Source organism: Silurus aristotelis (assembly GCF_946808225.1).
Source record: "Silurus aristotelis genome assembly, chromosome: 21".
Taxonomy (NCBI): domain Eukaryota; kingdom Metazoa; phylum Chordata; class Actinopteri; order Siluriformes; family Siluridae; genus Silurus; species Silurus aristotelis.
Genome location: NC_139594.1, coordinates 11,581,787 through 11,609,077, shown reverse-complemented (window position 1 = coordinate 11,609,077; position 27,291 = coordinate 11,581,787). Strand labels below are relative to the sequence as shown.

The 27,291-nt window shown below is 36.9% G+C and overlaps 3 protein-coding genes across 5 annotated transcripts; 2 read left to right on the top strand and 1 right to left on the bottom strand.

Annotated features, from left to right (window-relative positions):
• Positions 1 to 4,146: 4,146 nt before the first annotated feature.
• Positions 4,147 to 9,289, bottom strand: zcchc17 (zinc finger, CCHC domain containing 17). Of its 2 annotated transcripts, XM_083524105.1 has the most exons (9): positions 9,170 to 9,286; positions 8,760 to 8,836; positions 8,091 to 8,172; positions 7,935 to 7,992; positions 7,727 to 7,827; positions 7,478 to 7,569; positions 6,524 to 6,624; positions 5,464 to 5,594; positions 4,561 to 5,283 (listed from the first exon to the last, which is right to left on the bottom strand). In XM_083524105.1, the coding sequence occupies exons 3-9, from the start codon at positions 8,163 to 8,165 to the stop codon at positions 5,143 to 5,145; spliced, it is 699 nt and encodes a 232-aa protein (XP_083380231.1). In that variant the 5' UTR covers positions 8,166 to 8,172; positions 8,760 to 8,836; positions 9,170 to 9,286; the 3' UTR covers positions 4,561 to 5,142. The 2 variants fall into 2 exon arrangements, with proteins under 2 accessions (XP_083380230.1, XP_083380231.1); XM_083524104.1 differs by lacking the exon at positions 8,760 to 8,836 and having other exon boundaries at positions 4,147 to 5,283; positions 9,170 to 9,289.
• A 59-nt stretch (positions 9,290 to 9,348) lies between these two features.
• snrnp40 (small nuclear ribonucleoprotein 40 (U5)) lies at positions 9,349 to 16,091 on the top strand. The gene is made up of 10 exons (XM_083524085.1): positions 9,349 to 9,600; positions 11,177 to 11,306; positions 11,578 to 11,671; positions 12,373 to 12,538; positions 14,508 to 14,630; positions 14,724 to 14,844; positions 14,951 to 15,033; positions 15,540 to 15,601; positions 15,680 to 15,783; positions 15,879 to 16,091. Exons 1-10 carry the CDS (start codon positions 9,490 to 9,492, stop codon positions 15,926 to 15,928), a joined length of 1,044 nt encoding a protein of 347 aa, XP_083380211.1. The 5' UTR covers positions 9,349 to 9,489; the 3' UTR covers positions 15,929 to 16,091.
• A 3,214-nt stretch (positions 16,092 to 19,305) lies between these two features.
• nkain1 (sodium/potassium transporting ATPase interacting 1) lies at positions 19,306 to 26,629 on the top strand. 2 transcript variants are annotated; one of them, XM_083524119.1, is made up of 8 exons: positions 19,306 to 19,482; positions 19,707 to 20,008; positions 21,829 to 21,966; positions 22,139 to 22,219; positions 22,980 to 23,177; positions 23,442 to 23,502; positions 23,611 to 23,692; positions 25,482 to 26,629. In XM_083524119.1, exons 2-8 carry the CDS (start codon positions 19,940 to 19,942, stop codon positions 25,489 to 25,491), a joined length of 639 nt encoding a protein of 212 aa, XP_083380245.1. In that variant the 5' UTR covers positions 19,306 to 19,482; positions 19,707 to 19,939; the 3' UTR covers positions 25,492 to 26,629. The 2 variants fall into 2 exon arrangements, with proteins under 2 accessions (XP_083380245.1, XP_083380246.1); XM_083524120.1 differs by having other exon boundaries at positions 19,343 to 19,482; positions 23,611 to 23,696.
• The last annotated feature ends 662 nt before the right edge of the window (positions 26,630 to 27,291 follow it).

Sequence of the window (27,291 nt, the reverse complement as noted above, 5' to 3'; positions counted from 1 at the left end):
TGAAAATAATTTTGAAACAAAACACACACAAATGTAATGGAGTCTTACAATGAGAGCATCAAGCTGGACAGCATCTTCAGTTGTTAGATAAGTTAGATATACTGCAAAACATAACTGAGAATTAAGCATTCATAGACATCTGTACAAACCCTGCAGAGATGGCAAAGGTACACACATCCTTCTCTTAAGTAAAAGTACAGATACTTATGTTTTAAAAGACTTAAAAATTTGAAGTACTGACAACACCTTTTACTAAAGTTAAAGTAAAGAAGTTTGGGCTCTGACTTAAGTAAAAAGTAGGCATTACTACTACATGTTTTAGTATCATGCTGATAACTGGGCCTCACATCATATTAATATATTAATACAAAACAAATTAAAAATGTTACCTAATGAATGTATCCAGGGTGAACAACCACCATGTAGAACACAAGCAGAGAAACTATGATGATCAGGTGATCAGGAATGTCTGTTCTCAGTCATGTTTACATCACTGACTCCCAGTGTCTCATCCACGTTAGACCCATTTTCTTATTGCCTTCTGTCTTTATCATTGTTAGATTTGTAAACTAGCCTACCTCTGTGGTGCTTGAGAGCCAGGAAATTATACACCAGTGGTCGGTTGAAAAAGCCAAGCAATAGCAGGAAATCGGTTGATGTCCTGAAAACGTCATGCAACAAGGAGAGAAAACATCTTCACACTTCACCAAATAGATTAAACTAAAGTGATGAGCCCGGTTTGTAAATGTGAAAACACCCTGCAGGGGAGGACTTTTTGTCAGATTGTGTTCACATTCACACACTCATTCACACTAAGTGCCAATTGAGCAAAACCCATGAGCACACACATGACAACAGAAATACCACAAAAAAAAAGTAACCAGAAATTAGGATTGAACTCAGGACCCTAGAGTTGTGATGGCATTGTGTGGAGGATGATGAGCTGGTGGCAGTGGCACAGTCCCTTTAACTATGGTACTGCATGTGTTTCTGACCAGATTAATGGAACTGTCATTCTGTTTTAAATATAAGATAATAAATGATATTATAAAGGTGGAATTATCTAACAGGGCAACTGTAACAGCAGGAGTGTATAGAATGGTACCATAATGTGCAAACAAAAAAATGGATTATTTTGCTGTGAGAAGTGAGAGAGACAACACTATAATGGAATGCAAGCTGAAAAAAAAAAGCGCACTGAAAATAAATAAATAAATGTTGTATTATTATTTGTACATCTATGACAGTAGTGATCCTAGCTATGCCACTGAATCAACACCTTTCACAGAACAGTTAAAAAACACAAATACCAGCACACTTATGATTTCATATCTGTCCTTTTTTTAATTTAACTCACAGGTGGCACTCGTTTCTATTTTTCACATAACCTCTCTTGTTTAAAGCATTTCAAAGTTTACAAATAAACAAATATCTTTACATGAAATACATCAACATATAAGGCAGCATCAGTGTATCATGATCATCTTTCAAAAAAGGAGAAATATATGCACGAGTCATCAATATTCAACAATGGAAAAAAAACAATATTTGGAAATATTTTGACACAGTACCTGTCGATGCATCAAGTATTTCAAAGTCCAAACTGCAAGCATTTCAAATGTCTCGCCTACGGGTAGCATGGAGCGTCCACGCCATAAAAATCCCATATATTATATGATCATGTCACCGTTAATGAACCTGGTCACCACCCGGAGAAGTTCCCTCACGCATACACTCAAAAAAGAGGGTTAGGGGTTGGTTGACATCAACAGAGCTTTCAGGGTTTCCAGTGGGAGAACTGACAAGACCTGAGTGGGTCACATCAGTAAGGAGAGCAGAATCCAAATAAAAATTATGGATTTCAAAAAAAGGTCTAAGCCATCAGGATCCCAATTCAGAATAAAAAAAAGAAGAAAACTGGGAACGTGCAAAAGATAAAGGTATGTATGCAGCTCTATCACTCATCCCGTTATAAGGATAATGCATTTGATGAAATGGACTAATAACTATGCTATTACACATAGGGCGACAATATTTAGTTTTCTGTTCAACTAGCTTACATAACCTTATAGTTTAAAGTTTATGTATTTAATCGTAATGTGTGTATCCTGCAACAAAACAATTTTTGGTGTTTCCGTCATAAAAAAAACCCCAAAAAGACATAAAACTTTTTTTTTTTTTTTAAATCTTGGTGCATTTTCAATCATGTTCCACATTCAAACACTAAAACATTTTTCCTTATAGGTTTGCTCATTATTTTAAATAATTCTTATTTACAGTGTTTCTGTCTATTACACTATTAAATATCAACTCATTTTACTGTGGAGTTTTTGAAAAAAGTGAATGCAAAATCACTCCAAACTTCAGGGGATTTTTAACAATGTTCCACATTCAAACACTCATTAAACAATTTTCTTTATAGCAAGGGTTTTCAACCGGTGGTCCGCGGCCCCCTGGTGGTCCGCGGCGGCATTGCATGTGGTCCGTGACAGCCTACATAATTTCACTATTAAAATCACTTTTTTCCATAATTTAATTTTCCGAACATTTTCAGAATATTTGCACATTAGTGGGAAAACTGAATTTAATGAAAATATCTAAAATATTCAAACTGACGCTAGGATAGGCTAGCTTTGCACCTATCAGTGGTAACTAACGAGTGGAGAGTGGTAACATGGCTATGTTCCCTTCAGTTGAGGAATATTCTGACAGCATTGACATTAAAGACATTGTGTGTGAGCATTTGAGGAAGCTTGTGGTTCAATTCCAAAAGTACTTTAATGATTCTGAGTGGCGCTGTGACAGCAAATGGATCCTGCTCCCATTCAGTGATGAGTCAGCAGCAGGGTCAAGCTTAACTACTGTAGAAGAGGATCAGCTCATAGAGATGTCCACAGACTCTGTCAGGAGGCATATGTATGATACACAACCCCTCATGAAGTTCTGGATAAGTTGCCAGACAGAATTTCCAGAGCTTACATTAAAAGCATTGAGGTGTCTTTTACCCTACATACCTTTGTGAGAGCGGTTTTTCCACACTGGCATATCTAAAGAACAAGTACAGGGCAAGGCTAGAACCAGAGAATGATATGATGCTGTCACTATGTATCACTATATCACCACGAATAGACAGACTGTGTGGAAGTCACCACGCCCAGAAATCCCACTAACAGGTAAGGAGTAACACCCCCCCCCCCCCCCCCCACACACACACACACACATACAATAGTGGGCCGCGGATTAATTGTTAGTCAGAATGGTGGTCCCTGGCACAGAACCAGTTGAAAACCCCTGCTTTATAGGTTTGCTCAATCTTTCAAATAATTCTCATTTACATTGTCCCTGTCTATTACTTTATTACATGTCAACACATTTTGTGGAGATTTTGAGAAAAGTGAATGCAAAATCACTCCAAACTTGAGTGCATTTGTATTATGTCTCATATTCAAACATTCATTAAACATTTTCCTTTATAAGTTTGATCAATCTTTTAAATAATTCTCATTTACATTTTCAATTCTCAATACACTGATGTTTGGAGTGATTTTGCATTTACTTTTCTCAAAAACTCCACAGTAAAATGACTTGCAATTTAATAAAGTAATAGACAGAGTCACTGTAAATAAGAATTATTTAAAAGAATGAGCAAAAATATAAAGGAAGATGTTTTATAAGTGTTTGAATGTGGAACATGATTGAAAATGCACTGAGATTGTTATTTTTTTTTTATGTCTTTTTGGTTTTTTTTATAACGGAAACGCCGTTCTGGAGCGTCTTCAGGTGCACGCTGTTGATTAAAAGATGGCACAAGCTTTCGTCGACATTCTAAACGCAGCGTTTCTGGAAGACCAATCTCAGTCAACACATTAATACTAAAGCTTCTACAAGCACGAGTCCAGAATAAAAACGTAACGTGTTTAATTATGCGTTTATTTATTTAATATTTACATTTCTCCTATAGACCATTAAGGAAAAAAACTTAAGGTGGCATATTGTACGTTTTTGTTTTTAAAGCCAAACTCAGTAAACACAATAAAAAAGCTGACTATAGACAAGCAGTTTGGTTGTTTGTTCTTTTATGCCCTCTTGCAATAGCATCAGCTTGTTTTATATTTTTTAAATAATATTTTAAGAGGAATGTTAAAAAAAGAATGTTTTTTTATTTTATTAATAATTTACTTACAAGCTGATCAGCATTAAAAATTGGGACAAGAAAGAGATGTCGCTTGTCAGAGAAGTTGATGGGAACAGTCTCACACTGGTCAGTATTGCTTATAAGTGTTACATGGCTGAACTAATTATGCATTTGCTCATGTGCCTTTCTATTTGTTGACTATTCATTGCTTTTTCTGATAGAATTTAAAGCATGTTTGTGGTTTGGTGATTAAAATTATAATTTATTATTTACTCTCTTTGACAGACAATAAATTTTGGTTATGTAGTCTCAACACAATCCTTCAAGAAAGTAAAGTGAAGTTTCTTTCAATTGTCTCAGTAGTTCATGTCTAAAAAAAAAGAAAAAAAAAAAAAGGAATAAAACCTAAACTTACATCCCCAAAATCATGGTTAATGTGTTCTTTATCTATTGTGAGTACAATGTCTCTTCATTAGATTCCTCGAATTAATGTGGCAAATACACAGGCTCTGCATCACTGCCATTCATCCCAGAACATATCTATAGAGCACCTGCTTACACTTTTAGCAGCAGATCCAAGCTATGTAACTGATGTGTCTGTATATCCTATTTTTTTTTTAGTGTGTTCCATATACAGATAAGGTGGGTTTCTATTTAAAAGGCTCCTGCCAGTTCAGTGGGTGGAGATTGTGTAGGAATGATCAAACTTGACCTTTCACCTCCTTAATAACCTTTCACCATGTAGTTTCTCCACCTTTAAAAAAAAAAAAAAAAGCTAATAAATACTGACTTTTTTTCTGAATTTCTGTAGGTCACATTTGTATTTAAGCACTTTTATTTCTCCAATGCAACAATTTTTTGATTTTTGGAAAAAAATAATAAAAAGATCAGCCATCAGACACAAGTAGGAAACCTTCTTCTATCTAAGATCAGTGCAGGCCTGTGCTTTTATGAGACTGAAAATCCTGTGTATACACACACAGACTCCATGACCAGATATTCAGATCTCATTTGTGTTTCTTGTGCTTTTTCTTCTTTTCTGAATGAGTATTGGAGTGCCTTGCTCTTTTGCAGTCATCACTGCTGTCTGAAGATGAGCGCTCTCTCTTTCTCTTTTTCTTTTTCTTCTCTTTCTTGACTTTCTTTTCCTATGGAAGAGAAAAGTTTTATAAAACACATGCAAAGGTTTAAAATAAAATGCTGAGCATAACATAGATGCTTTGGACTAAAGCATTAAGCTTTAAGAACAAAGGATGGAATAAAATAATTAAAATGCTATAAATCTGTGATTGATGTCAGAGGTGTAGGGCTGAGATCTTTGTTGCAACCTTCTTCTTTTTTTGAGGCTCTGGTTGAACAGAGTGGCTCGCTGGTTCCTCCTCTTCTTCTTCTTCTTCTTCTGGCACCAAACTATATTGTTTCTCCCCTGGCTGTGAGAAACAGTCCTTGGCAAAGTGACCTAAAAGCAAACATATGCATATCTTGACCTTTGACCTACTGTATTTTGATAGTTCCATACAGATGTTTATCCTTAAATCAAACAATAGTGATGTTGTAAGGACATAAAATGTTTACACAGCTTTTTGGGAGTGAAGTTTAAAACCTTTCCTACCACATTCAATATCTGGAATTGTTTTTTCTTGAGTACTGATGTAACCAAAGCCTGTGATTTTTTATTTCAAGTGAATTTCATTTGGCAGTCAGGTGTAATAATAACAAGTATATATTTGATGCCTAAAGAAGGCACTACCACTTTCAAAAAAAGGAAAGTGCAGGCTAATATCAGTTTATAGAGGTCATCTATGGGGGCAAAGCAATAAACTTAAAAATAATTTACTTTGTGCTGCAGCTTAGCAGAGACGCCACACACACTTTATTGAGTCATTAATGAGAGCATCAAGCTGGACAGCATATACAGTTATTAATGTTAGTTATCTATGTTAATTAAGCATTCGACTCTGTACAAACCCTGGATTTAACTTAAAAAAAGTACTCTTCTAAATACAATTTATCCAAAACAAATTCTTTAGAAAACATACATCAACATCCTTTACTTGCCCTTTACAAATTGTTAGAGTATTATATGTTCATTCATTCCAGTTCTTATCCAGCTCAGGATCGAACCATTTGGAACAGTGTGAAAATCAAAAGGTAACAAACTTGGTGTTAAGGAGAGATTTAGTTTGGACTTCTAATATGAAAAAAGTGTTCTTTCCCCTGTGAAATCAGTCTCTTGGCCTGAAAGTGTTTTGAAAGGGTTACGGCTCATCAATACTCCTAATTTAGTAATAGTAATTATTTTACTTTGTGTAAAGCTTGTGTTCTGATCCTGGTATTGTGTTTACTCCGTGGTTAGATAAATCCTTGTATAAATTATTATAGACTTACCTTTGCATCCACACTTCTTACAAGTAGTATTAAGCACAGCCTCAAGAGTGATTTTCTGTCTTGTGTGATCCCGGAACTGCCTTCGCCTCCGTGCATCCTGCCTAAAAATGTACACACACAAAATACCTTAACGCCTGGAGCCAAAATAAAAAGAAAAAATATATATATTTACTAGGGATGCACCGAAATGAAAATTCTTGGCCGAAAACCGAAACACCGAAAGAAATTATGCCAATTATTATTACCATTGCATTTATGGCTATGACTGTGTACTAACCTTACTAAAATCAAGGCATTTCAAAGAATAAATCAATTACAAATTATGAAAATATTTATTTATAGCACATTGCAACAATGCACAGGATAAAATAAATTAAAATTCAAACCTAAATGTTTAACTTAAATGCACTCATGTGTACATTAAATAATAATGTACAGGCCCTCTGGCCTGCTGAAAGGTTGTAAAATTAAATATGTTCTTTAATAAAAACAAAGTGCATTCAGAACAAGTGCTACTGCTTAAAGATACAATACAACAATATCACTGGGAAACTTCCTGCCTTTGCAAAAACGAACGCCACAGACGGAGTGCGCATGCTCGGAGGGGTTTTGCTTTTCTGTGCCGCGTTTCTCTCATATGCAGCATAGCGATCGGATGTTTGGATTTCAGGTGATAAATTAAACCCGACGTGGAGAAAGTTTTTACAGACGCACCCCCTCTTAAAATTTCGGCATTACATGTTTTGCAAATCGCTATCCGTGGGTCTTTCTCAGATATACTGAAATACGTCCACACCGCAGACAAGCACGTGCAGGCAGCGGTTTCTGTTTGCGTCATCACAACAAACTGTTTAAAAAAAATGCACTTTTGGGCCATTTTCGGCCGAAAATTTTCGGTGGCCGAATATTCGGTGCATCCCTAATATTTACAGTGTTCAAATAAAAATGACGTACTCAGCCATCACATTGTTGGGATCCAGGTCACGCCCTGTTCCTTGATTAACAGCTTTCATAGAAAAAGCGAGCTTGATTTTATCATCGGTAATCTGGTACAAAACAGGGAAAAAAATACCAGTTTTTGAAGAAGTTTATTTGTACAAATTAAACATGCAGCCACAAATTGAATCTAAATGAATTCAGCACTTAGCACACAAGTTGACAATAGCTGTGTGATTTTAGTTGTGTTGTACATTGAGCGTTTACCTCTCTGCCTATGACTTTAATCCACACCTGCTCACCTAAATCAACAATTTCACCAGGATTGTCAACCCGAGAGGCAGACATGTCATTCTTATGAACTAGACCTGTAAGAAAACATATATTAATGTTTAAAACTTTTACCCATTTATTAGCATTTAGGATTATTTAAGCAATTACAATTACAATTTCAAGAGTTACTTAGCCAATTTACCATGTTTTCTGTATCCTGGAATCTTAACAAAAGCACCATATTCTGTAACAGAAACCACCTGCAAAAAAGAGCGAGAGTAATTAAAATGTGAAAGAGGAGTGTTCACACACACATACACACACCCCTTGTATCTAAGTAAATGCTGATATTGCTGACCTCTCCTCGTAGAATGCTGTACAGCTCGGGTAATCCATCCAGCCCAACAGGCTCTCTGTTGAACTCACTCGCCATCACAAATCTGAACCACACAAAAGCAAATACTATTAATACTACTATTAAAAACAGGACAACCATAAAACCTCTGCTAATCAGATGTTGTTAATTCAGTGACACAGAAATGGTAGTGTGTGTTGAGTGTGCAGCAGTGCTAAGAGTTTTCAATCTCTGAGTTTCACTGCTGTAAATAATCCACTGCAATTTGAAACTGACACTGATATAGAATAAAGAATAATTCCTCTTCAGTAACCACTTCATCCGGGTCAGGTTTATAGTGGATCGAGAGTGTGAAGTGTGAAAACACCCTGGAGAATACAGCTGTTTGTCAGAGTGTGTGCACATTCACACACTCATTCACAATTAGTGCCGTTTGAAGAAAAGGCCTGAAGGAAACCCACAAGGACACACATGACATGCACAGACAGTTACCTGAAACAGAATTGAACCAGAGACCCTGGAGCTGTGAGATGGCACCGTGCAAACCCACATTGTGTATTGACAGAATAGTTAATCTGATATAGTGCTATACTCTAATTGTACATAATGTAGACCATCATGCTGTGTTTTATAATGTGGTCAGTAAGAATCTGTGTACAGATCGCTGCAAACCTGTTGTGTCTAATAATGTACACTTATTCCAGTGCAACACCCTGCTATGACACTACCATGTCTGGGTCCTTGCTGTCCTGAGAGTGAATAATATCTGGTCACGTGATGAACATGGTAGAAGGAGCCCACTGAAGGGCCAATTTATTGTTCTTATTAACTGAGGGGCCACAATCATTAATTATAAACGTATTCATATTATTATAAAACATAAACTTAAAATACATTATACAGTACTTTTATACGGTACATGTGTTTACATGCTGAATTTAATCTGAGTGCAGAACAAAGTGAGATTTGAATCGAATAAATGTAATTAAATAAAACAAGTCATTTTTAACTACGTACAAAAGACTGTTTAAAAAACTACATTTCCTAACAAAATCATTTAGAAAAACTCGTGCAAAACTTACCGATCTCAATAATTGTATTATAAGGTCTAAATTGTCAACGAAACGACCCCAACAGTCACGTTTATAAAACACGCAAATGTTTTCTTCACTTGTGTACGGCTTCCGGGTCAAAAGACGGCGTCAACTCTGTGGCAACCAATTAAATCCTTCAAGAATGAATGAACCAATAAAATCACGCCCAATGACTCGGAAGTAGTTTCTAAGCCCGAGTGAACGCTTAATGGTGGATGGTGTACTGCTTTTAGTTCATACAAACTCCATCCTCGAGATTAAATCCTTATTTTTTCTGTCTGTCTCCTGAACTGCAGCCGCTTTAAACAATGATTGAAGGTGTGAAGCGGGCCGCGGACATGGCGCTCGTTCCCGTGGGGGTGAAGAGACCGAGAACCGAACTGGTGGCAGCGGCGCAGTCCCAACAACTCACTACTATGGTACTGCATGTGTTTCTGTCCGCATTAATGCATATGTGAGGGGGGGAAAACTGTTCTTCCGTCTTACACATAGACTAATAAATGATATTAGGGTGCAGAAATGACCGAACGGGACAATTACTACGGTACGGAAGCGATTTTGAGAGTAGCTGGATGTATACAACGATACCATAATGACCAAAATAATAGGCATGATTTTTGTTGTTGTTATTCTATTAGGCATCACAGCTACTGCGACACTTTGGAAGCATAGTCTGACTTTAGTACGAAACAACTTTACAAAGTACATTATGAATATTTACAATGGTCAATCGTTTAATTACAAACAGACTAGTCTTTAGTGATAACATTTCTAATGTTGTAATGGCTAAATATAGGGCAAAGAGTGTATACATATGCTAGAAATACAAAGATCAAGTCCTGGAGGTTCAAAGTGTTGGTCATTTCCTGAAGTGAGCCAGTAATGTGCTGTGTTGAACAAAACACCGATCTTTTATGACGTAGGACAATAAATACACGAGACAATAAATGTTATGAACGTTTGGGATCGCCATTATATAATGCATGAATGTTGATCTTTTTGTTGAATGCATCTGCCAAATAAAATAAAATTATCTTCTTTTGGCTGCTCCCATTAGTGGTCGCCACAGCAGATCATCCGTCTCAATATTACCCTGTCCTCTACATCTGCCTTTCTCAAAACAACTACCTGCATGTCTTCCCTCACCACATCTATAAACCTCCTCCTTGACCTTGATGTCCAAACCATCTCAGTCTCGCCTCTCTCACTTTGCCCTCTGATAAACTAGTTTCTAATCCTGTCCATCCTCATCACTCCCATCGAAAATCTCAGCATCTCCAGCTCTGCTACCTCCAGCTCCACCTCTTGTCTTTTACTCAATGCCACTGTCTCTAAACCATACATCACAGGTCTCACTACAGTCCTATAAACTTTCCCTTTCACTCTTGCAGACACTCTTCTATCACAGATCACTCCTAATACTCTTCTCCACCCACTCCACCCTGCCTGCACTCTTTTCTTCACTTCTCTAACACACTCTTCATTATTTTACACTGTTGACCCCAGGTACCGGAACTCCTCCACCTTCTTCACCTCTTCTCCCTGCAACTGCACCACTCCACTGCCCTCCCTCACATTCACACACATGTACTCTGTCTTACTCCTACTGACAAATAAAATTAAATAGGAACCATTCAGTAATTACTTTACATAACCTCACCATTATGGCAATGTACAAGGCTTTAGAATACTGATCAGGAGGTTGAAGATTCAAGACCCAGTACTGCCAAGCTGCCACTGGTGTGCCCTTGAGCAAGTCCCTAATCTCTCTCTGTTTCATAAGCGCTGTATCATGGCTGGCCGTAGCTTACTAACATACTGGATATACAAAGAAAGAATTTCACTGTGCTGTAGTGTACATGAGACAAGTAAAAGCCTAATTTTAATGCCAAAAATAATTGTTATAAACTGCACAGTTGAACAACATGTTGAATTGGTGTGTGTGTGTGTGTGTGTGTGTGTGTGTGTGTGTGTGTGTGTGATTTGGTTCCACAGGGGCCTCCACGTAGTTCCAGTTTGCAGGCACCTATAATGTTGTTGTCTGGGCATGAGGGAGAAGTCTACTGCTGCAAGATTCACCCTAACGGCTCCATGCTCGCTTCTGCAGGATTCGACCGCCTCATCTGTACGTGATTTTACTGAGTACATTGATAAACCTATTCTAGTTGGTTGTAATTATGATCCATTCTCTTTGAATTGGCTCAATTTGTAAGGTTGAACTGTATGAAGCTACAGTTACTGGTCTTTCAGTATGCTGATGTAACTAGTGCTCTGTGTGAAGATTTTCCAATCACACATTACTGTCTGTTGTTTGACTATATGTAGTTAAACTTGCAATTAAGTTTTCTGCCCTTAAAATATAAAGTATTTCTGAATGCTGTTTGTGTTTTGTGCAGTACTATGGAATGTTTATGGAGAATGTGAAAACTTTGCCACGCTAAAAGGCCACACTGGAGCCGTAATGGAGCTTCATTATAACACAGATGGAAGGTTTGTACATTTCCATGTTCTTACATATTTATAAGCACACTTATGTGAATTCTCTGTCAGTGTTATTAGTATTAGACTTTTGACCAGGCCTCCTTACGCTTATTGGTCTGAATCAAACACTGACCGGTTTTGAGCAAACTACAAACCAAGTGCGGGAAGAGAACCAACTGCAGAAAAAAAAAAATGTTGTGCAGTGTAAAATCAAACCGAGTAGCGAAAAGAGCAAAATTATATACTTTGCATAATAATCAGACAAAGAAGTGTGAAAATGCAAAAAAAATAAATAAATAAATAAATAATAATAATAAAAAAAAAAAAAAAAATATATATATATATATATATATATATATATATATATATATATATATATATATACACGCACGTATGTGATATATTTGATTTGCAAAACACATTCAAGATGTAAATTAAGTCTAAGAGCAGAAGGAATATCAAATGTAGATTGAATCAATGTTTTGCATTAGTTATGTAATTGTTAAAAAAAATTTTGCACTGACTTACTGTTTTCAAGTGAGTTTATATGAACCAGGTTTTATCTTTACCCCTCACACAAACCCTTTTTTCCTGTTTAGAATGTACAGCAGGAAACAATCAGAACACAAATATCAACACTGGCAGTACAAGATGCTTTGATGCTGAACACCTTTTTGAAAGTCTGTCTTTTTGTGTCTGCTTTCCCTCAGTCTGCTTTTTTCAGCCAGTACGGATAAAACTGTGTGTGTGTGGGACAGTGAAACTGGTGAGCGCATGAAGCGACTGAAAGGGCATACGTCCTTTGTAAACTCTTGTTTTCCTGCTCGACGTGGTCCCCAGCTGGCCTGCACTGGCAGCGATGATGGAACTGTGAAGGTATTCATAGTATATATAATAATATAATATATAATATACATAATGAGGGATAAGGATTGTGGATAAAATGAGATCATTGAAATGTTATTGTTATTTTTGTTGCATGCTTTGGGGGATTTGCTCAGAATGTGTTTGGTGAGGCAGATTTAATCCGTTTTATCTGGGCTGTCCTCTAGCTTAACCACAAAAAATGTTCTCATTGTGTATGTATCTAAATTGAACTTTCTAGCTGTTCTGATTTTTTTTGGACCAAACCGATTAGATATTATTTTTTCAGTTTATTAAAAAAAATTTCTGTCATTTAATGACTTATTCTTCTTAACACAAGGAATTTATAAACCCTTATAATTAGAGGTAGACTGATGTAGGTTTTTTCTGGCTGATGCTGATCTTTAGAAATAAGCACAGCCGATATACAGAGTTATTCAAAAAGAATGAACCGATTTCATTACGCAATATTTTATTAAGGAAAAGTAATACAAAACTCCAGCCAAGTCACAAGTATTATACTCACAATCGACTTGGATAATTCTTCTTTCAGATGGTCACTGACTGATTTCATGACAATGCTTGAGAACTGAAGCGATACATCATGATAACGGTTCATTCTTTTTAAATAACCCTGTACGATGCCGATATGTTTGCCCGGTTTTCTTTTTCCCCTCTTTATCTCATAAATCTAGTTAATTAATAAGAAGTGATACAGAAAATTGATTAAATAAAACGTTTATTGAACAATGCAAGCCTCTCTAATTTAACCAGTGGAATATATAAGGCTAGATCAAAAACAAAGGATAAAAACTTAAAGCCCAGGACACACCAAACTAATAGTCGGCCATCGGGCAATGTTGGGTGGTTTTAGTTTTTTTCGGCGTGTTCCCCGCAGTTGTCTCTATTCGGATGGTATCAGCTGTTTTTCGGCAGTTTCTGCATGTTAAGTTGGCGGTTGGTTTTCTTGCTTGGATGCCAAATACAGACTGCCACCTGCTGGTAAGGGAGAATTCGGTTCTCTCACGCCAGAACTTACACGCACAGTTTGGTGTGTCAGATGCACCTGCCTAATTTGCGGCACAATCGTGTCGATTAATTTAAAACGCCAAAAAATCTACCTCTATACTTATTATGGCAGGGCTATTAGAGGCCCAGACTATGAGTGTCTAATTAGCCCTTCTCTTAGTCTGAAAGGAAGAATAGCATTTTTTCTGGTGCGTGGTTTGGTGTATTTCAATTGAATTAAGTTTTTGTATAGTGCTTTGAACAATGGTTATTGTCCCAAAGCAGTTCTACAGAATTATACAATTATGAATACAAATTTTAAATGTATAAATCAGTCTATATAAGTTTATCCAAAATGCCAAGCCAGTGATGACATTGGCAAAGAAAAAAACCTTTTGAGATGGTATGAGGAAGAAACCTTGAGAGAAGCCAGACTCAGAAAATAACTCCTCCTCATCTGGGTGGCCCTGGGATCCAGTCACTGTAGTTCTTTCATTGTTCAGGTTATCAGCTCTTCGCTGATGGACGCTTGAATGGAAAAACTGTTCGTGGCAACTGTAGTTCTAAGCCATTGTAGCAGACTGTTTATATTAATTACAGTCCAAATCCATGTTTTTTGCTCACATCCAAGAAGCAATTCCATATTTACAAGTTTATCTGTTTCCTCCTGTCAGAATAGGGACGAAACTAGTGAAAACAGTGACTAAAAAATTATATATGAAAAGAGAAAAGAAAAAAAAGATCAGAAAGAAATGTCAAGTATTTTTACATTTGTTTTGAAAATACATACTCCACAGAAATCCTGGCTATTAAATGTGACTAAAAATTGGATGTGGTTACTTGTGACAAACCTACATGTGCTATGGAACATACATCTGCCTCTAATAAGTGGATACACTGTGTGACAGAAGTAATTAAGTGAATATGATATTAAATAATTCTAAATGTTTGGTAAATATCTAATTGCTTTTAGCTGTGGGATATCAGGAAGAAGGCATCCATCCATACGTTCCAGAACACGTACCAGGTTCTGAGCGTTACCTTTAATGACACCAGTGATCAGATCATCTCAGGAGGCATTGACAACGACATTAAGGTAGAGGCATAAACGTGTTCTCTCGAACTGTCTCCGTTTGTGTTTGTTTGCAGGGTTACTTTACGTGTGTGTGTGTGTGTGTGTGTGTTACAGGTTTGGGACCTGAGACAAAACAAGCTGATTTACAGCATGCAGGGACATGGAGATTCTGTAACAGGACTCAGTCTGAGCTCCGAGGGATCCTACTTACTGTCCAACTCCATGGACAACAGCGGTAAGTGACTGCATATAACGTGAGTGACAGAGATGCAATATCAGCTTTTAAGACTAAAATACTGTGTTTAAGCTCCTCTTTAATATTCTCTCCTCTCGGATTTAAGTGCGCGTTTGGGATATCCGTCCATTTGCCCCTAAAGAGAGATGTGTGAAGATTTTCCAGGGAAATGTCCACAATTTCGAAAAGGTAATTCATACAGTCTTCAAAAAAATTATGTAATGATAGCATTATGTTGTGTTTGACCATGAATAACACAGTTAAGAGAAATACAGAGTGAATATGATCCTAAAACTTATCAAATTTGGGTAGGACATGTTACACATAAGTAGCGTGTGTTTTGTGTAAATGAATGTTAAACGATTTACTTATATCTATTACTTTCTAAATTGTTCAAACATTTTATTAGGGTAAAACGTGTCATTACCCATAAGTAGTATTCAGTATTGCATCGCAAAAACTATTAAGTATACAAATAGAACGTTGTCTAGGAACGTGTACAGTCACAGTTTGTCTTTAAGAGCTGTGATCCCGAATAGGTGTCTGTTTCTTAGATGCAGCGTTTTATCTCTCTTCTAGATCACTATCGGTTCTTTTGAAATCACCTGTCCTAATGAAAAACTGCACATTGTGGTGCTGGGTTTGTGAAAACTGATGCATGTACTGAATGTTTTATGAATGTCTTTTGTCCGAAGAATCTTCTGCGCTGCTCTTGGTCACCAGATGGCAGTAAGATAGCGGCAGGTTCCTCTGACAGGTAAGACAGTGTGCACATGCATGTTTATATGATCATTCAGATTAACAACTGGCTTATAATTCTACGTTTGCTTTTCAGGTTTGTGTATATCTGGGATACGACCTCTCGTAGAATCCTTTATAAGCTTCCTGGTCATGCAGGATCAGTCAACGAGGTGGCCTTCCATCCAGATGAACCCATTGGTAAATATGTCTGATGCTTTTTGCCTTTTTATCTTTAAATTTAGGGAATGTAAAGTTTGAGAGTGAAAATTTGTGTTGTTTTACTTTTTTCACAGTATTGTCCGGATCCAGTGATAAGCGTCTCTACTTGGGGGAAATTCAGTAGTGTGTGCTTGTGTGTCTGTGTATGAAAGTGAGTGAGTGAGTGTCACTGAATGGGGGTTATTAATTTTGAGAAAGAGAAACATCCTTTTTGAGCCAGTCCATGGCTGAGGATACAAATGTTGGGTTGCTTTTCTATGCTTTTAATAAACTTGTTTTTGGAGAAATCCATTTTTGGCATTTTTTTTTTTATATCTGATTAATGACAACGTCGTGTAGTTGTACTGACCAGTTGATGGGCTGAACTCCTTTTCACTCACTTACAACAGTACCACAACAAATATTTTCTCAAAAATAGTGACAGTAATACTGATTTATTCAACAGCCTTTGTTGGTGTGAACTCAGATTTAAGTCCCCTCCAGGCATAGAGCATGTATGTCCACACCACAATAGCTGTACTATTCTTGTTTAATGTTTTTGTGTTTTTTTCCACAGTGTTCAGAACACTGCATCGATAATGTAAGTACTGTTAAGTGGAGGTTTGTGTTCTAAGACTTACAAATTAGTAACAAGTAACAAATTACTAATGGGAAAACAAAATGACGTCAGTTTGGTAGTTTGCATGATGGATGAAATATTCTTAAATGACTATTCAATGTCCTGTTCAGATTTTTGCACATTTTTTTAAATTAGATTTTTCAAATTAAATGTTTAATCTGTATTCTAAACTTTCTTTTAATGAATATATACAGTTCAGATAAACACTGGTTGCTAAAATCATGATCCATTTAAAGAAGCCAAAACAAGTTTAGATTCTAATAGGAGCATAGTGCAGGGAATGATTGTACAGATTCACAGTAAAAACTTTAAAAGCCTTTATTATTCAAACTCTGATGGAATTAATGACAATCTGAAAGGAAGAAAATGATTGATTCTGCCGCTAGAAAAATGTTACACAATCTTTTTACGTTTTTCCTATAGAATGACTACTGATAGTCTTTTAACCTAAATAAATAGTTGCACCCCCCAAAGAAAAATAGAATGGCATCATGTCAGACAGTTAATATTAGTAATTATAATTATAATCATATTCCAACACCATTTATCTAACATTCAACATGTAGACTACATTACTGTCACGATTTTTTTTCCCCCATTTGTGCTGCCAGTCCTTCATTTTTATACTTTTTTGATATGAAAACCTGCAGGTATGAAACACAGCTGGCAAAAAAAGAAAGATGAATACAAAACCACAAATCATTTAGACTTTGCATGAAGGTAGAAGGCTGAATATCTAATAGTCCAATTATAGATATTTGTGAAAATCATGACGGCACCTTACCAAAAAATTAAAAAAGCACTACATTTTATCACTATATGATAATATATAATACCCTATACTTCTTATGTAGGGTGTGTGCCCAGCCTAAACTGTAAACATTTTGTAAAATAGGTTAGAGAGCAGCACATTTGCCTGGAGAAAACTATTTTATAATTGCTTTTAAAATAATTATAATTTGTATAACCTTTATTATTACTATTATTAATTTGTATATAAAATGATAGCTATGAAGGGTCTTTATTTAAAATAAACTGGCATGTTGTGAAAATTGTTTTGTGATAATTTACCTTCTTTGTGGTCAGGAAGTGGGTATTGTTCCTTCGCTTCACATGTTCATGTTCAGAGTGTCTCGCTTTATTGTGTCAGTGTTGTGTAGAACTACACTTTCTATCCTCTCATGTGTTACGACTCACTTGATGCCTATTAACATTTTAGTGTTAATCCAAGAAGGAGGCTTTAACATTAAAAATCTGAAAATGTATTGAACAGTGAGGATGTAATTATTTAATTCAACTCCATGATCACAGAATGAGCCTGGCCATTTGCATTTAATGATAGCAATAATATGAGTGAGCTCACAATTAAGTGAGGAGAAGTACCTACAGAAATGTAGCAATTTATATTAACTGACTTGGAACTGGAAGCCAATATTATATTATTACCTAGATGGTATTGCTGTGGAAGTATTTCCAGGTCACATAATAACCTTCCTTTATTACTAGATTATCAATAGTGCAAAATTATGCACTGTTTGAAGCCTTCTAATACCTTTTATGCAGCATAACTGACAAACATGCAGTTCTTTGAAAATGGTATTTGAAAGTTGTAAAATCTAATAAGTATCAATGAAACTTTACAAGGTCTCATCAATGGCATAAAAAGAATGATGTATGGCAAACTAAGCTTCTACGGGAGTTTTCTCGGGAAATTATGATTTTAAAATGCTGCATTGTTCCTGTTCGTTACAAATATGTCAGTGACCTGAGATGAAAAAAATGACCCAAAATAGGTGTAAAAATCTAGGTGGCATTTTAGTAAGTGTACCTGACAGGCTGAATGAATGGTCTGGTTTAGAAAGAATCAGCCACAAAATTGCTTCTTTATCCCATTGTGTTTTTTACTTATCGTATCGGTGGTGCTGTTGTGCTTGATTCCATAAATTCCAAATCCGCCTTAAGACATTTGTTAACCACCAGATCATTTGATGTGGATGCCAAAAATAAAACTTTATAAATGTTTTGTTTTTTATGACTTTGAAAAGTAGTTTGTTTGAGGTTATCCAGTCCTGGAGACACTGCAAGGCATACTGTGGTTGTGTGATTTGGAGGGGGTCCTCCCAGGGTTTTTCCCCAAACACACTGTAAACATATTTGGAATTTGAAATGTGATGACATTGGTCCTTGGAAAAGCTGGAGTTGTTAAAATGAACAAAAATTTATGATGGGGCAGCTATATACAGAATCATCTCTACTGGGCAGATAGGTGTTACCCTATAAGTGGAATTCATCATAACCCACAGCTGATGTTATCTCCTGTATAACAAGTATGAAAAAAGGCATTTGCAAGAATTGACCAAGCATTAAAATAAACCAGCGTTTAGATCTCTCGGACACCTCTTTTTCCCACCTTGTGAGGAGAAGCTTTCCCACTACAGTGCACTGAAAAATAAATAACAGCTTCTCTAATCCTCACCCTGAGCATACAGAAAACGAAACGTGTTACACATGATACTCAATGTGTTTTGTGTATCAGCAGAAGGTACAGTATAAGAATGGAGGGGGAAACGTTACTTTTTCTTTCCTGTCCAAAAAGTTCATCTTGGTGTCACCTCCTATTGTAAATAGCACTTCTCTTTTTTAAGTCTATATATTTTGGGCTAAATCCTGACCAACTCCCTGTGCACACACACACAAATGCACTCTATTTGAAGCCATTCTTTTATGCACCATGTTCTATAGCTCTTCACTTGCATAGGGGGTAGGGTGCTGTTAGGGATGGATCCATGCTCTTTTCCTTTGTGTTCATTCGCCTGGCTGGAGGAGGAGAAGAAGGAGAAGGAGAAGGAGGCGCACTCCCCCGCGCGGACTGCTGGTAAACTTGCACGAGGGTTTGGTTTCCACCCATAATCCCTTTCTCTCGCCATCCTGTCGGTGTTGACAAAGAGCCGAGCGGGACGGAGGGATGCTCATCACGGAGGTCCAGTCTCAGTTAAACCCGTCTGTCTGAAATTGGCCTGCTCTTCCTCGGCAGAAGGCGACGCCGGACAGCGCGCGCGGTGAGTAACAAAGACGTGCTTTGTGTTGATTTCGTTTGCGGTATTTTTTATTTTTTTTTACACTCCCCCACTCCGTTCCTATTAACTACCCATGTGATTGCATATCATATGATGCTCATTTGTTTAAGTTAAACACGTTCCATCTTTATCTCTGCGTGTATGTGTGCGTGTGTGCGCGTGTGCTGTTCTTTGTGCTTTCTTGGTTCCCCTCGCGTGGAATGAAGGCGTGGCCGACCCGTTGCGGTCGGCTCCGTGGGAGAACAAAGTCACCGGGAGACGCGGCTGAAGTGCGGTTATGATAATCATCAGCGCCGGGGTATTAACACACGGAACCGCGGCCGCAGCCCGCTGGGCTCCCTGACGGTTTTGGGTGTTAACAGAGCAGTGCACAGCCGCCAAGCTGGACCTCAACGGAGACCCGTCGTTCTCGCGGCGCCTCGCGGGGCCCAAGCCGTGCATGAAGCGCGAGAGCATGGGCCGTTGTGACGGGAGGTGCACGCTGGTGGTCATCGGCTCCTTGCAGCTGGTAGGTGGACGCCTTGTGTTCGTTTCGTTTCCTTGAGACACACTGATTTCTTACTCACATGTTCATATGTCTGAGTAAATGAGTGTGATTGAAGGTAGGGGAATATTTTTATACACACTGATTAATAGTTGCAACAGTTTGATATTGAGTAGCAGCATCAAAACGGTGGGTTTCTCTTTGGTAGGTTTTGTGTTAAAATCCCAGCAACACCCACCTGCCAATCAGCTGCTCAGTTGTACACTGTTTCAATTGCAATTTCCATCCATCAGCCAAATGGGTTAAGAGAAAATGTCCTATAAAAGATATTGGCTTGAGATGCTGAGCTCATCCAACTGGCATATCTTATGCTGTGAAAATGGATGATGACTAATATGGCACAGATGTTCCTGGCATATTGTTAGCGAGTAATATGGATGATTTAGTAATTACATGAAGGAACGTAACTCTGAACGTAAAACGACCTGCTAAGGAGTCCCTGAGATTTTAAAGGGGATAGTGCACAATGGAGTCAGTCCTGTCATGTTTCACATCAATCAGCAGCAAAAGCTTGCAGAGAGCTGGAGGACGTCAGTATTGGATCAGTGTCGGGTATCGGCCAGTACTCAGAATGATGATATCGGTAACAGAACAACGATCTTTGTGTCACCTGAATAAATTTCATGGAAACTTTTAATGCCCCAGATCAGTGTGTTTTGTGAGGGAGTGTGCATGTGGTATCTCCTGAGGTAGGGTCTCTTTTCTCATAGGGCTGTGGGCTGGGGCTCCAGGCAGTTTCCATGGAAACAGCTGCAGCAGAGCGCTGTGGGATTGCTTATGTGTGTCTGTGTGTGTGTGTGTGTGTGTGTGTGTGTGTGTGTGTGTGTGTGTGTGTGTGTGTGTGTGTGTGTGTGTGTGTATATGAAGGGCCCATTACGTTTGTCTGCCCCTGGCCTAAATGGATGACCATGTTTTATTGGTCTTTTTTACGGCTCATTTTAGCTGAGCAGTCCACAGACTCTTAATTGGTTATGGTAAGAATAGATGCATGACAGACTGCCGATTTTAACTTTCCTCACTAATTTGCAGTCAGAGCATCATCCATAACCTATACATAATCTAATAGTTTTATATACAGTCATAACAAAGTGTCACTTGAGCAGATAGTAGTAGTATTGACTGTTGTGTTTTTGTTACTCACACTGTCTTTCTGACACTTTCTGATCATTTACTCTGTGCCCCTTCTCTTTTTCTCTGGTTGTTCCACAAAACTTGTGCCAAGAAGCCTGTTTGTTTCTTGGATGCCTGTAGGTTGCTTAAGCTTCACCTGTTAATGAGAGCCAACAATAGCAGACGTCCCGTTCTGGCCAGAATGCTGGGTTTGCTATGTAGGCCAGGTCTGTGCTGCAACAGTCTGCCATAGAGGCTGCTTAAAGGAGCCAGGAAGAAGAGGTTACTCTATTTGTGTTATGTGAGGCACAAGAAAATAAGTCAACTTGACTACATCATGGCTTATCTATTTTTAAGATTGAACAATCCAAAGTATTCACCAGCGGGTGGCTAGAATATCAGGCTCTTTAATTATTCATGCGCAGATGTCCTAGTGAACAGCTTTTGAACGTCATTATTCCCATTTTGATGGATGTATATAATTAGAACCAATACACTTGAGTGCAAACCTTTGCATCTATTGTTTACAAATGGTTTACAACAAAGATGGTACTAATCCAGATTTCGAATACAGCTGCTTTTTGCCATGCCAATGCAGTAGTGCAGTTTTGTATATGTCATTATTGTGCTTTTCTCTGATTACTTTGTGCATGTGTGCATTTGTGTGTTTGTAGCTGGCAGTGCTGCAAAGGCAGGTGTTTGATTTCCTGGGCTATCAGTGGGCTCCTATTTTGGCAAACTTTCTTCACATCCTGGCTGTTATTCTGGGAGTGTTCGGGACGGTGCAAGTCCGCTCACGGTATCTTATACTGGTAAGTGCACATCTACATATAGAGAACACAATAGAAATCACTCAAAACATTTATTGCACAAGCATTGTTGTTTAACTTGTACTTTCACGGAACTGTATTTTATACATGAGTTGATTTTGTGCATATTTTCTAGACACTAGTTAACTAATGTGTTTACCTTTTGTGTGTTTAGTATGCAGTATGGCTAGTGGTCTGGGTTGGTTGGAACGCTTTTATTATCTGTTTCTACCTTGAGGTGGGCTACCTGTCTCAGGTACGTAAGGAAATAATATTAGTTATTATTTGTCTAAAGTACAAATGTACAAATGTGTTTATACTTGTTTAGTTGGGAAATGTTTAAATCACACATGCCCACTCCCACAATAAAACACATCGAACAGACTCAGGTGCAATGTTTAAGCTTCTTATCCAGGCTATAGTAAACAGCCAGGATGCCACACAATGTCAACTGCACACAGGCAGTGATTTCAACCAAAACTTCACCAACTAACTTAAAAAAAAAAAAAAAAAAAAAAAGCAAAAAGCAAGGATTCTGTTTTCTTCTTTTTGGGGGGGGGGGGGGGGGGGCACTGCTTGTTCATTTAAAAACACATGACTTCCATCATGCATGTATGTAATGTGAACATGTCTTGGTGACAAGACAATCCTTAATGAAAGTCTGACTGAAAAAGTGAATCACTAATAATTACTTATAGTTCTATGTCACAGATATAATACTATTAAACATTACTAACGTATAAAGTGACTAGATAAAGAAGAGTTTTTACAATGGTAAGGTGTATATTTTCACGAAAAAACATTAGCACATGCAGAGGTTCAATTACTATGTTTTAATCATTTTTTTTTATTGCTAGAAAATTATTCATATTTAAAAAATTTGGAATATTGGTTATTCAAAAGTTTTGTAAAAAAACATATACTCACCAAACAGTTATTTCTTTGGGACTTGTTTAGTTGTTTGGCAATGTTAAATACATACCTATGGGTTTATTATTTTTTTTACATGTGTATAGGATCGAGATTTCCTGATGACATTTAATACCTCTTTACATCGCTCATGGTGGATGGAGAATGGGCCTGGTTGCTTAGTTACAACAGTACCTGACTCCCCATTGGCTCCACAAGACCATCATGTGATCACGGTCAGTGGCTGCCTGCTGGACTACCAGTACATAGAGGTGGTCAGCTCTGCCCTGCAAGTGTTCCTCGCAGTGAGTGATTTTTTTCCCCCTCCCTTTTTATGAGCTTATTAAAGAGCTTAATACATTGCTTTGAATAAGTACAATTCGTACAATAGAAAGCAACTACACAACAGAGTGGATTAAAATGTTTTCTTTATATTCTGTCACCAAAACTGTACAGATCAGATGAATTAATTCAGATTATATTTGTATAATTTATGAACTGAACCTCTCTTAAATACCCAGTGTCCATAATTTATTACATACTTTGACTCAATTCTGTTTCTGTCCTAGCTTTTTGGCTTTGTATATGCCTGCTATGTTAGCAAAGTCTTCCTGGATGATGAGGACAGCTGTAAGTATGATGTGTAACAGTGTATTACTATTGTTATAGGAGCACTTTTTTAACACTTTGCCCATAACAAATTTGGTCATTTTTGTGTGTGTGCTGTATGTGTCACAGTTGATTTCATTGGAGGGTTTGACTCATATGGGTATCGGCCTCCACAGAAGAGTTCCCACCTACAGCTGCAGCCTCTTTACACGTAGGTAACCATATCCTTGTTTTAATTATGAGGGATATATGGGGTATTTGGGAAATTAAACTTCATATGCAAGAATATTGAACATTGAAAAGCCAGCCATCAGTGTTAGCAAATGCTTTCAAGTAGTTATTTAATCCTCAATAAGCATAAGAAAATATGCAGGCGGTTTTCCACCATTTGCTTAATTTATATTGAAATAAAAACCCAGTAACCCCATGCTGAATCTGAAAGAGAGAAATAAAAGCAGTGTAAAACAATAGAAACATTACAACTGTCTACTATGTTAGATTGTTGATGTTAATATCACTCATAAACATGTTCATTTCTGTGGCACTTGAGCATTGGAATGACTGGTATTAGAGTTCTTTAAGACTGCTGTCTTCAAATTGGAGGAAATTTTTTCTGTGTTCTGAACAGGTCTCATATGAACAGAAAAAATCAGTGTCAAATGTAATACGGTTCCCATGAGATTACATAACCTCTACAAGTACTAGAACTTTCAGTACCCAAAACAACAGGAACTGATTTCCATTTTATATTTTGACTACCAGCTTGTTACCAGAGTTTTTAAAGATAACTGCACTGTTGCACTGCAACTCCAATTATTTACATAAACACAGAATAAAAAAACTACTTAAATTAAACAGCTGAAATGCAAACAAAATGCAGCATAATAAAAAGAAATGTAATAGTCTATTTGTTGTCTAACTCAACATAGTAATGTATTTGACATTAATGCATCTAAGGAAAAAAGGCATTGGTTTGTGTGCTCTCAGGATGCAGCAGAATTGTGATACATTCGCCCAATCTTTGATGCTACAATGATGCCTAGGCTTTGATGAAGTGCCCCCTAGGTAGGAGAGACGGGGGTTATACTCTCCCATGTCCATAAGTGCATAAGCATCTATGTATATCTATATCTCTCATATATGTATATATAAAAAAGGGTGTAACAGGTTTCCTAACCCTAACCCTAACCCTACAAGGGCATATGGTTGCTCTGTAACGTTTCACAGAAAGTACTTTTAAAAAAGTGAAGGCTGACTTCAAAAGTCAGATGAGATTAAACTAGTAAATAACAAATGACAAACTATTAGATGGTCTGGTAAAAATAAATGACACAAAATTGGTATTCTAACATTGCAGTATGAGCTAAAATGAAACCTAGTTCAACTGTCCATTATTTATAGGTTTTTTTTCTTCGAGGATATCTGTATGTTTGTTTTCTGTGATTTATTTAAAACTACATTCTAAAACAAACAATATTTATAAAATATTCAAAAAATATATATTTTATATTTATTCTAAAATATTATATTAAATATACATAACATCGAATATAATTAGTTATATGTAATTTTAAATATAATTATATTAATATTTATTTATTCATTTGGATGCTTGCTCTAGAAATATCCTATAATGTGCTAAAGATCTACTAAAGATTTGCAAAACTTTCGACATTAATGGTCTAAGGTGAATTGACTGTGTTGATGTTGCACATGCTGCACTGGCTGGGCCTGACTTTGCAAATATGCTTAGAGATTCCTCTCGTTAAGCTTTTTTTTCCACGCAGAAAATGTTATTGCCTCAGAAAAAGTTGACACTTGTGATTCTATTTGCTCAATCATAGATTTTTGTTGGTATATATTCAAAGACCTGGTATAGGTGTGGTGCCTATATGCCTATCTTCTGGTTTTATGCATTATATAAAGGTGATTTGTATAGAAAAAAATAATAAAGTGTTAATGTTTCACTTCTTTTGATGTTTGTTCATTTCTGTGTCCAGGGCTGGGTAGGAAGACATGGACAGTCCCGGAGCAGAACTCTACAGAGATGCCGTCCTGTGCATTGTGGGTTACAGTATATAGTTCTACAAAATTGTCCGTGTTTCTTAAACTGTCTCCCTCTGCTGGCAGAAAAATAAACTGCAGCACAGACACTGTGCATTCAGTGAGTCACTGTGAGAGAAAGGCTATGGGTGAAAGCTTGTACTGCCACACTACGTAGTGTATGTATTTGTGTACTTAAGAAGTTGAAGTGCACAGACTATTTAGCAAATTTCAGATACATAACTAGGATTTATTCCACAGAATGCAGTTCAATTTCAAATTCACAGAGCATTGCAGTTGACCGCTATGATTATGGTGTGCTTCCACTACACTGTTCGTCATTTTTTTTTTAAAATTTATTCTTTTTTTGTTTGTTTGTTTGTTTTTTTTAACTAAGACCTCATTGACACTTTTTTTAGTGTTAAGTACATACAATATTGTATGTAATGTGATCAGATGACAATGTACATTTTGCCCATTGCCTGTGGGGGAGGGAGACAAAGCAGGCAAACCAGTAACTGACAATGCCATTGTTTTGCCTATTTGCCTAAGCATTGTGGGGGAAGATGTGAGGACTCCGATCCTTTCGCCATGTGTGCATTTGTGTGTATGTTTAGTGTTATTTGCGGGGAGGATAACGTTTGACCCAGGTAAACTTTGAACTCTTTTCTGCTCCTTCAACTCCAGTGTGTGTGCGAGAGAGAATTTTTTTTTCTTTATACTATGACTTAAGCCAATACAGTGTAATGTTTTAGGTGACAATTTTAGATTGGCTAGTTGTGTAGTTGGGGAATGTCGTAGGATTTTCTGCATGTAAATATCGGAAAGATTGTAGAGAGAATGTACATTGGTGTGGATCTCGCTCAAATGTGCAAAAGTGTATGTATGAGTGGATTAAAATTATGTTCTTGTCCACTCTAGGATGAATGTGAGTAGCCATAATTGTTTTTGTAAACCACTTTACTATATATATATATATATATATATATATATATATATATATATATATATATATAATATAAATTCATTTACATGGCTGAAGCTGGGAATAATGAGACTGTGAGGGTGTGGGAGTTGTTGGAACCAATAAACTCTTTTTAGAATATGTTATATTTGCAGGTATTTATTTAAAAGGAAAAACGGATTCATTGATATGACACTATTTAGGTAAATCATGTCTCTCATATCGATATTCTTAACATGTCAACAATGATGACTACGTTAGATGATAACATGCACCCTGATGAATATCATGAATACAATGTGAATATTACTGATAAGTTTGCCGGAAAAAAAATTATTCAGTGTTCAACTTCTCAAAATCCTGTAAATCCAGAAGCAAAACAAAATAGAACCCCAGCTTATCATTATTAAATATGACATTCTCTGAATTAAAAGTCTTAAGTTTAATATTGTTTTGATTTTACACAAAATGTTAGATATACCTTTTTTTTTTGCATGGCTTTTATTAATCTTAATTTTTTTTTTTTCTTACTGAGACAAATGTAAGTGTCCAAACATTGTTGGAGAATAGCAAATACCTTGCTGGGTAAAACCCTCACTGTATTTGCCAACGACTCTGAAGTGAACTACGGCAACTGCAACAACAAGGACTGTTTCCTTAAACAAATTTCACAGTGCATCTTTATTTCCATTTTTATTGCTGTAAAATCCACACAGAAAAACAGTACATCAGAAGAATTTGAAGAATTGAACCTTTAAGAAGAAATGTAAGGACTCACTTTGAGACACTCTATGAGCTAAAGT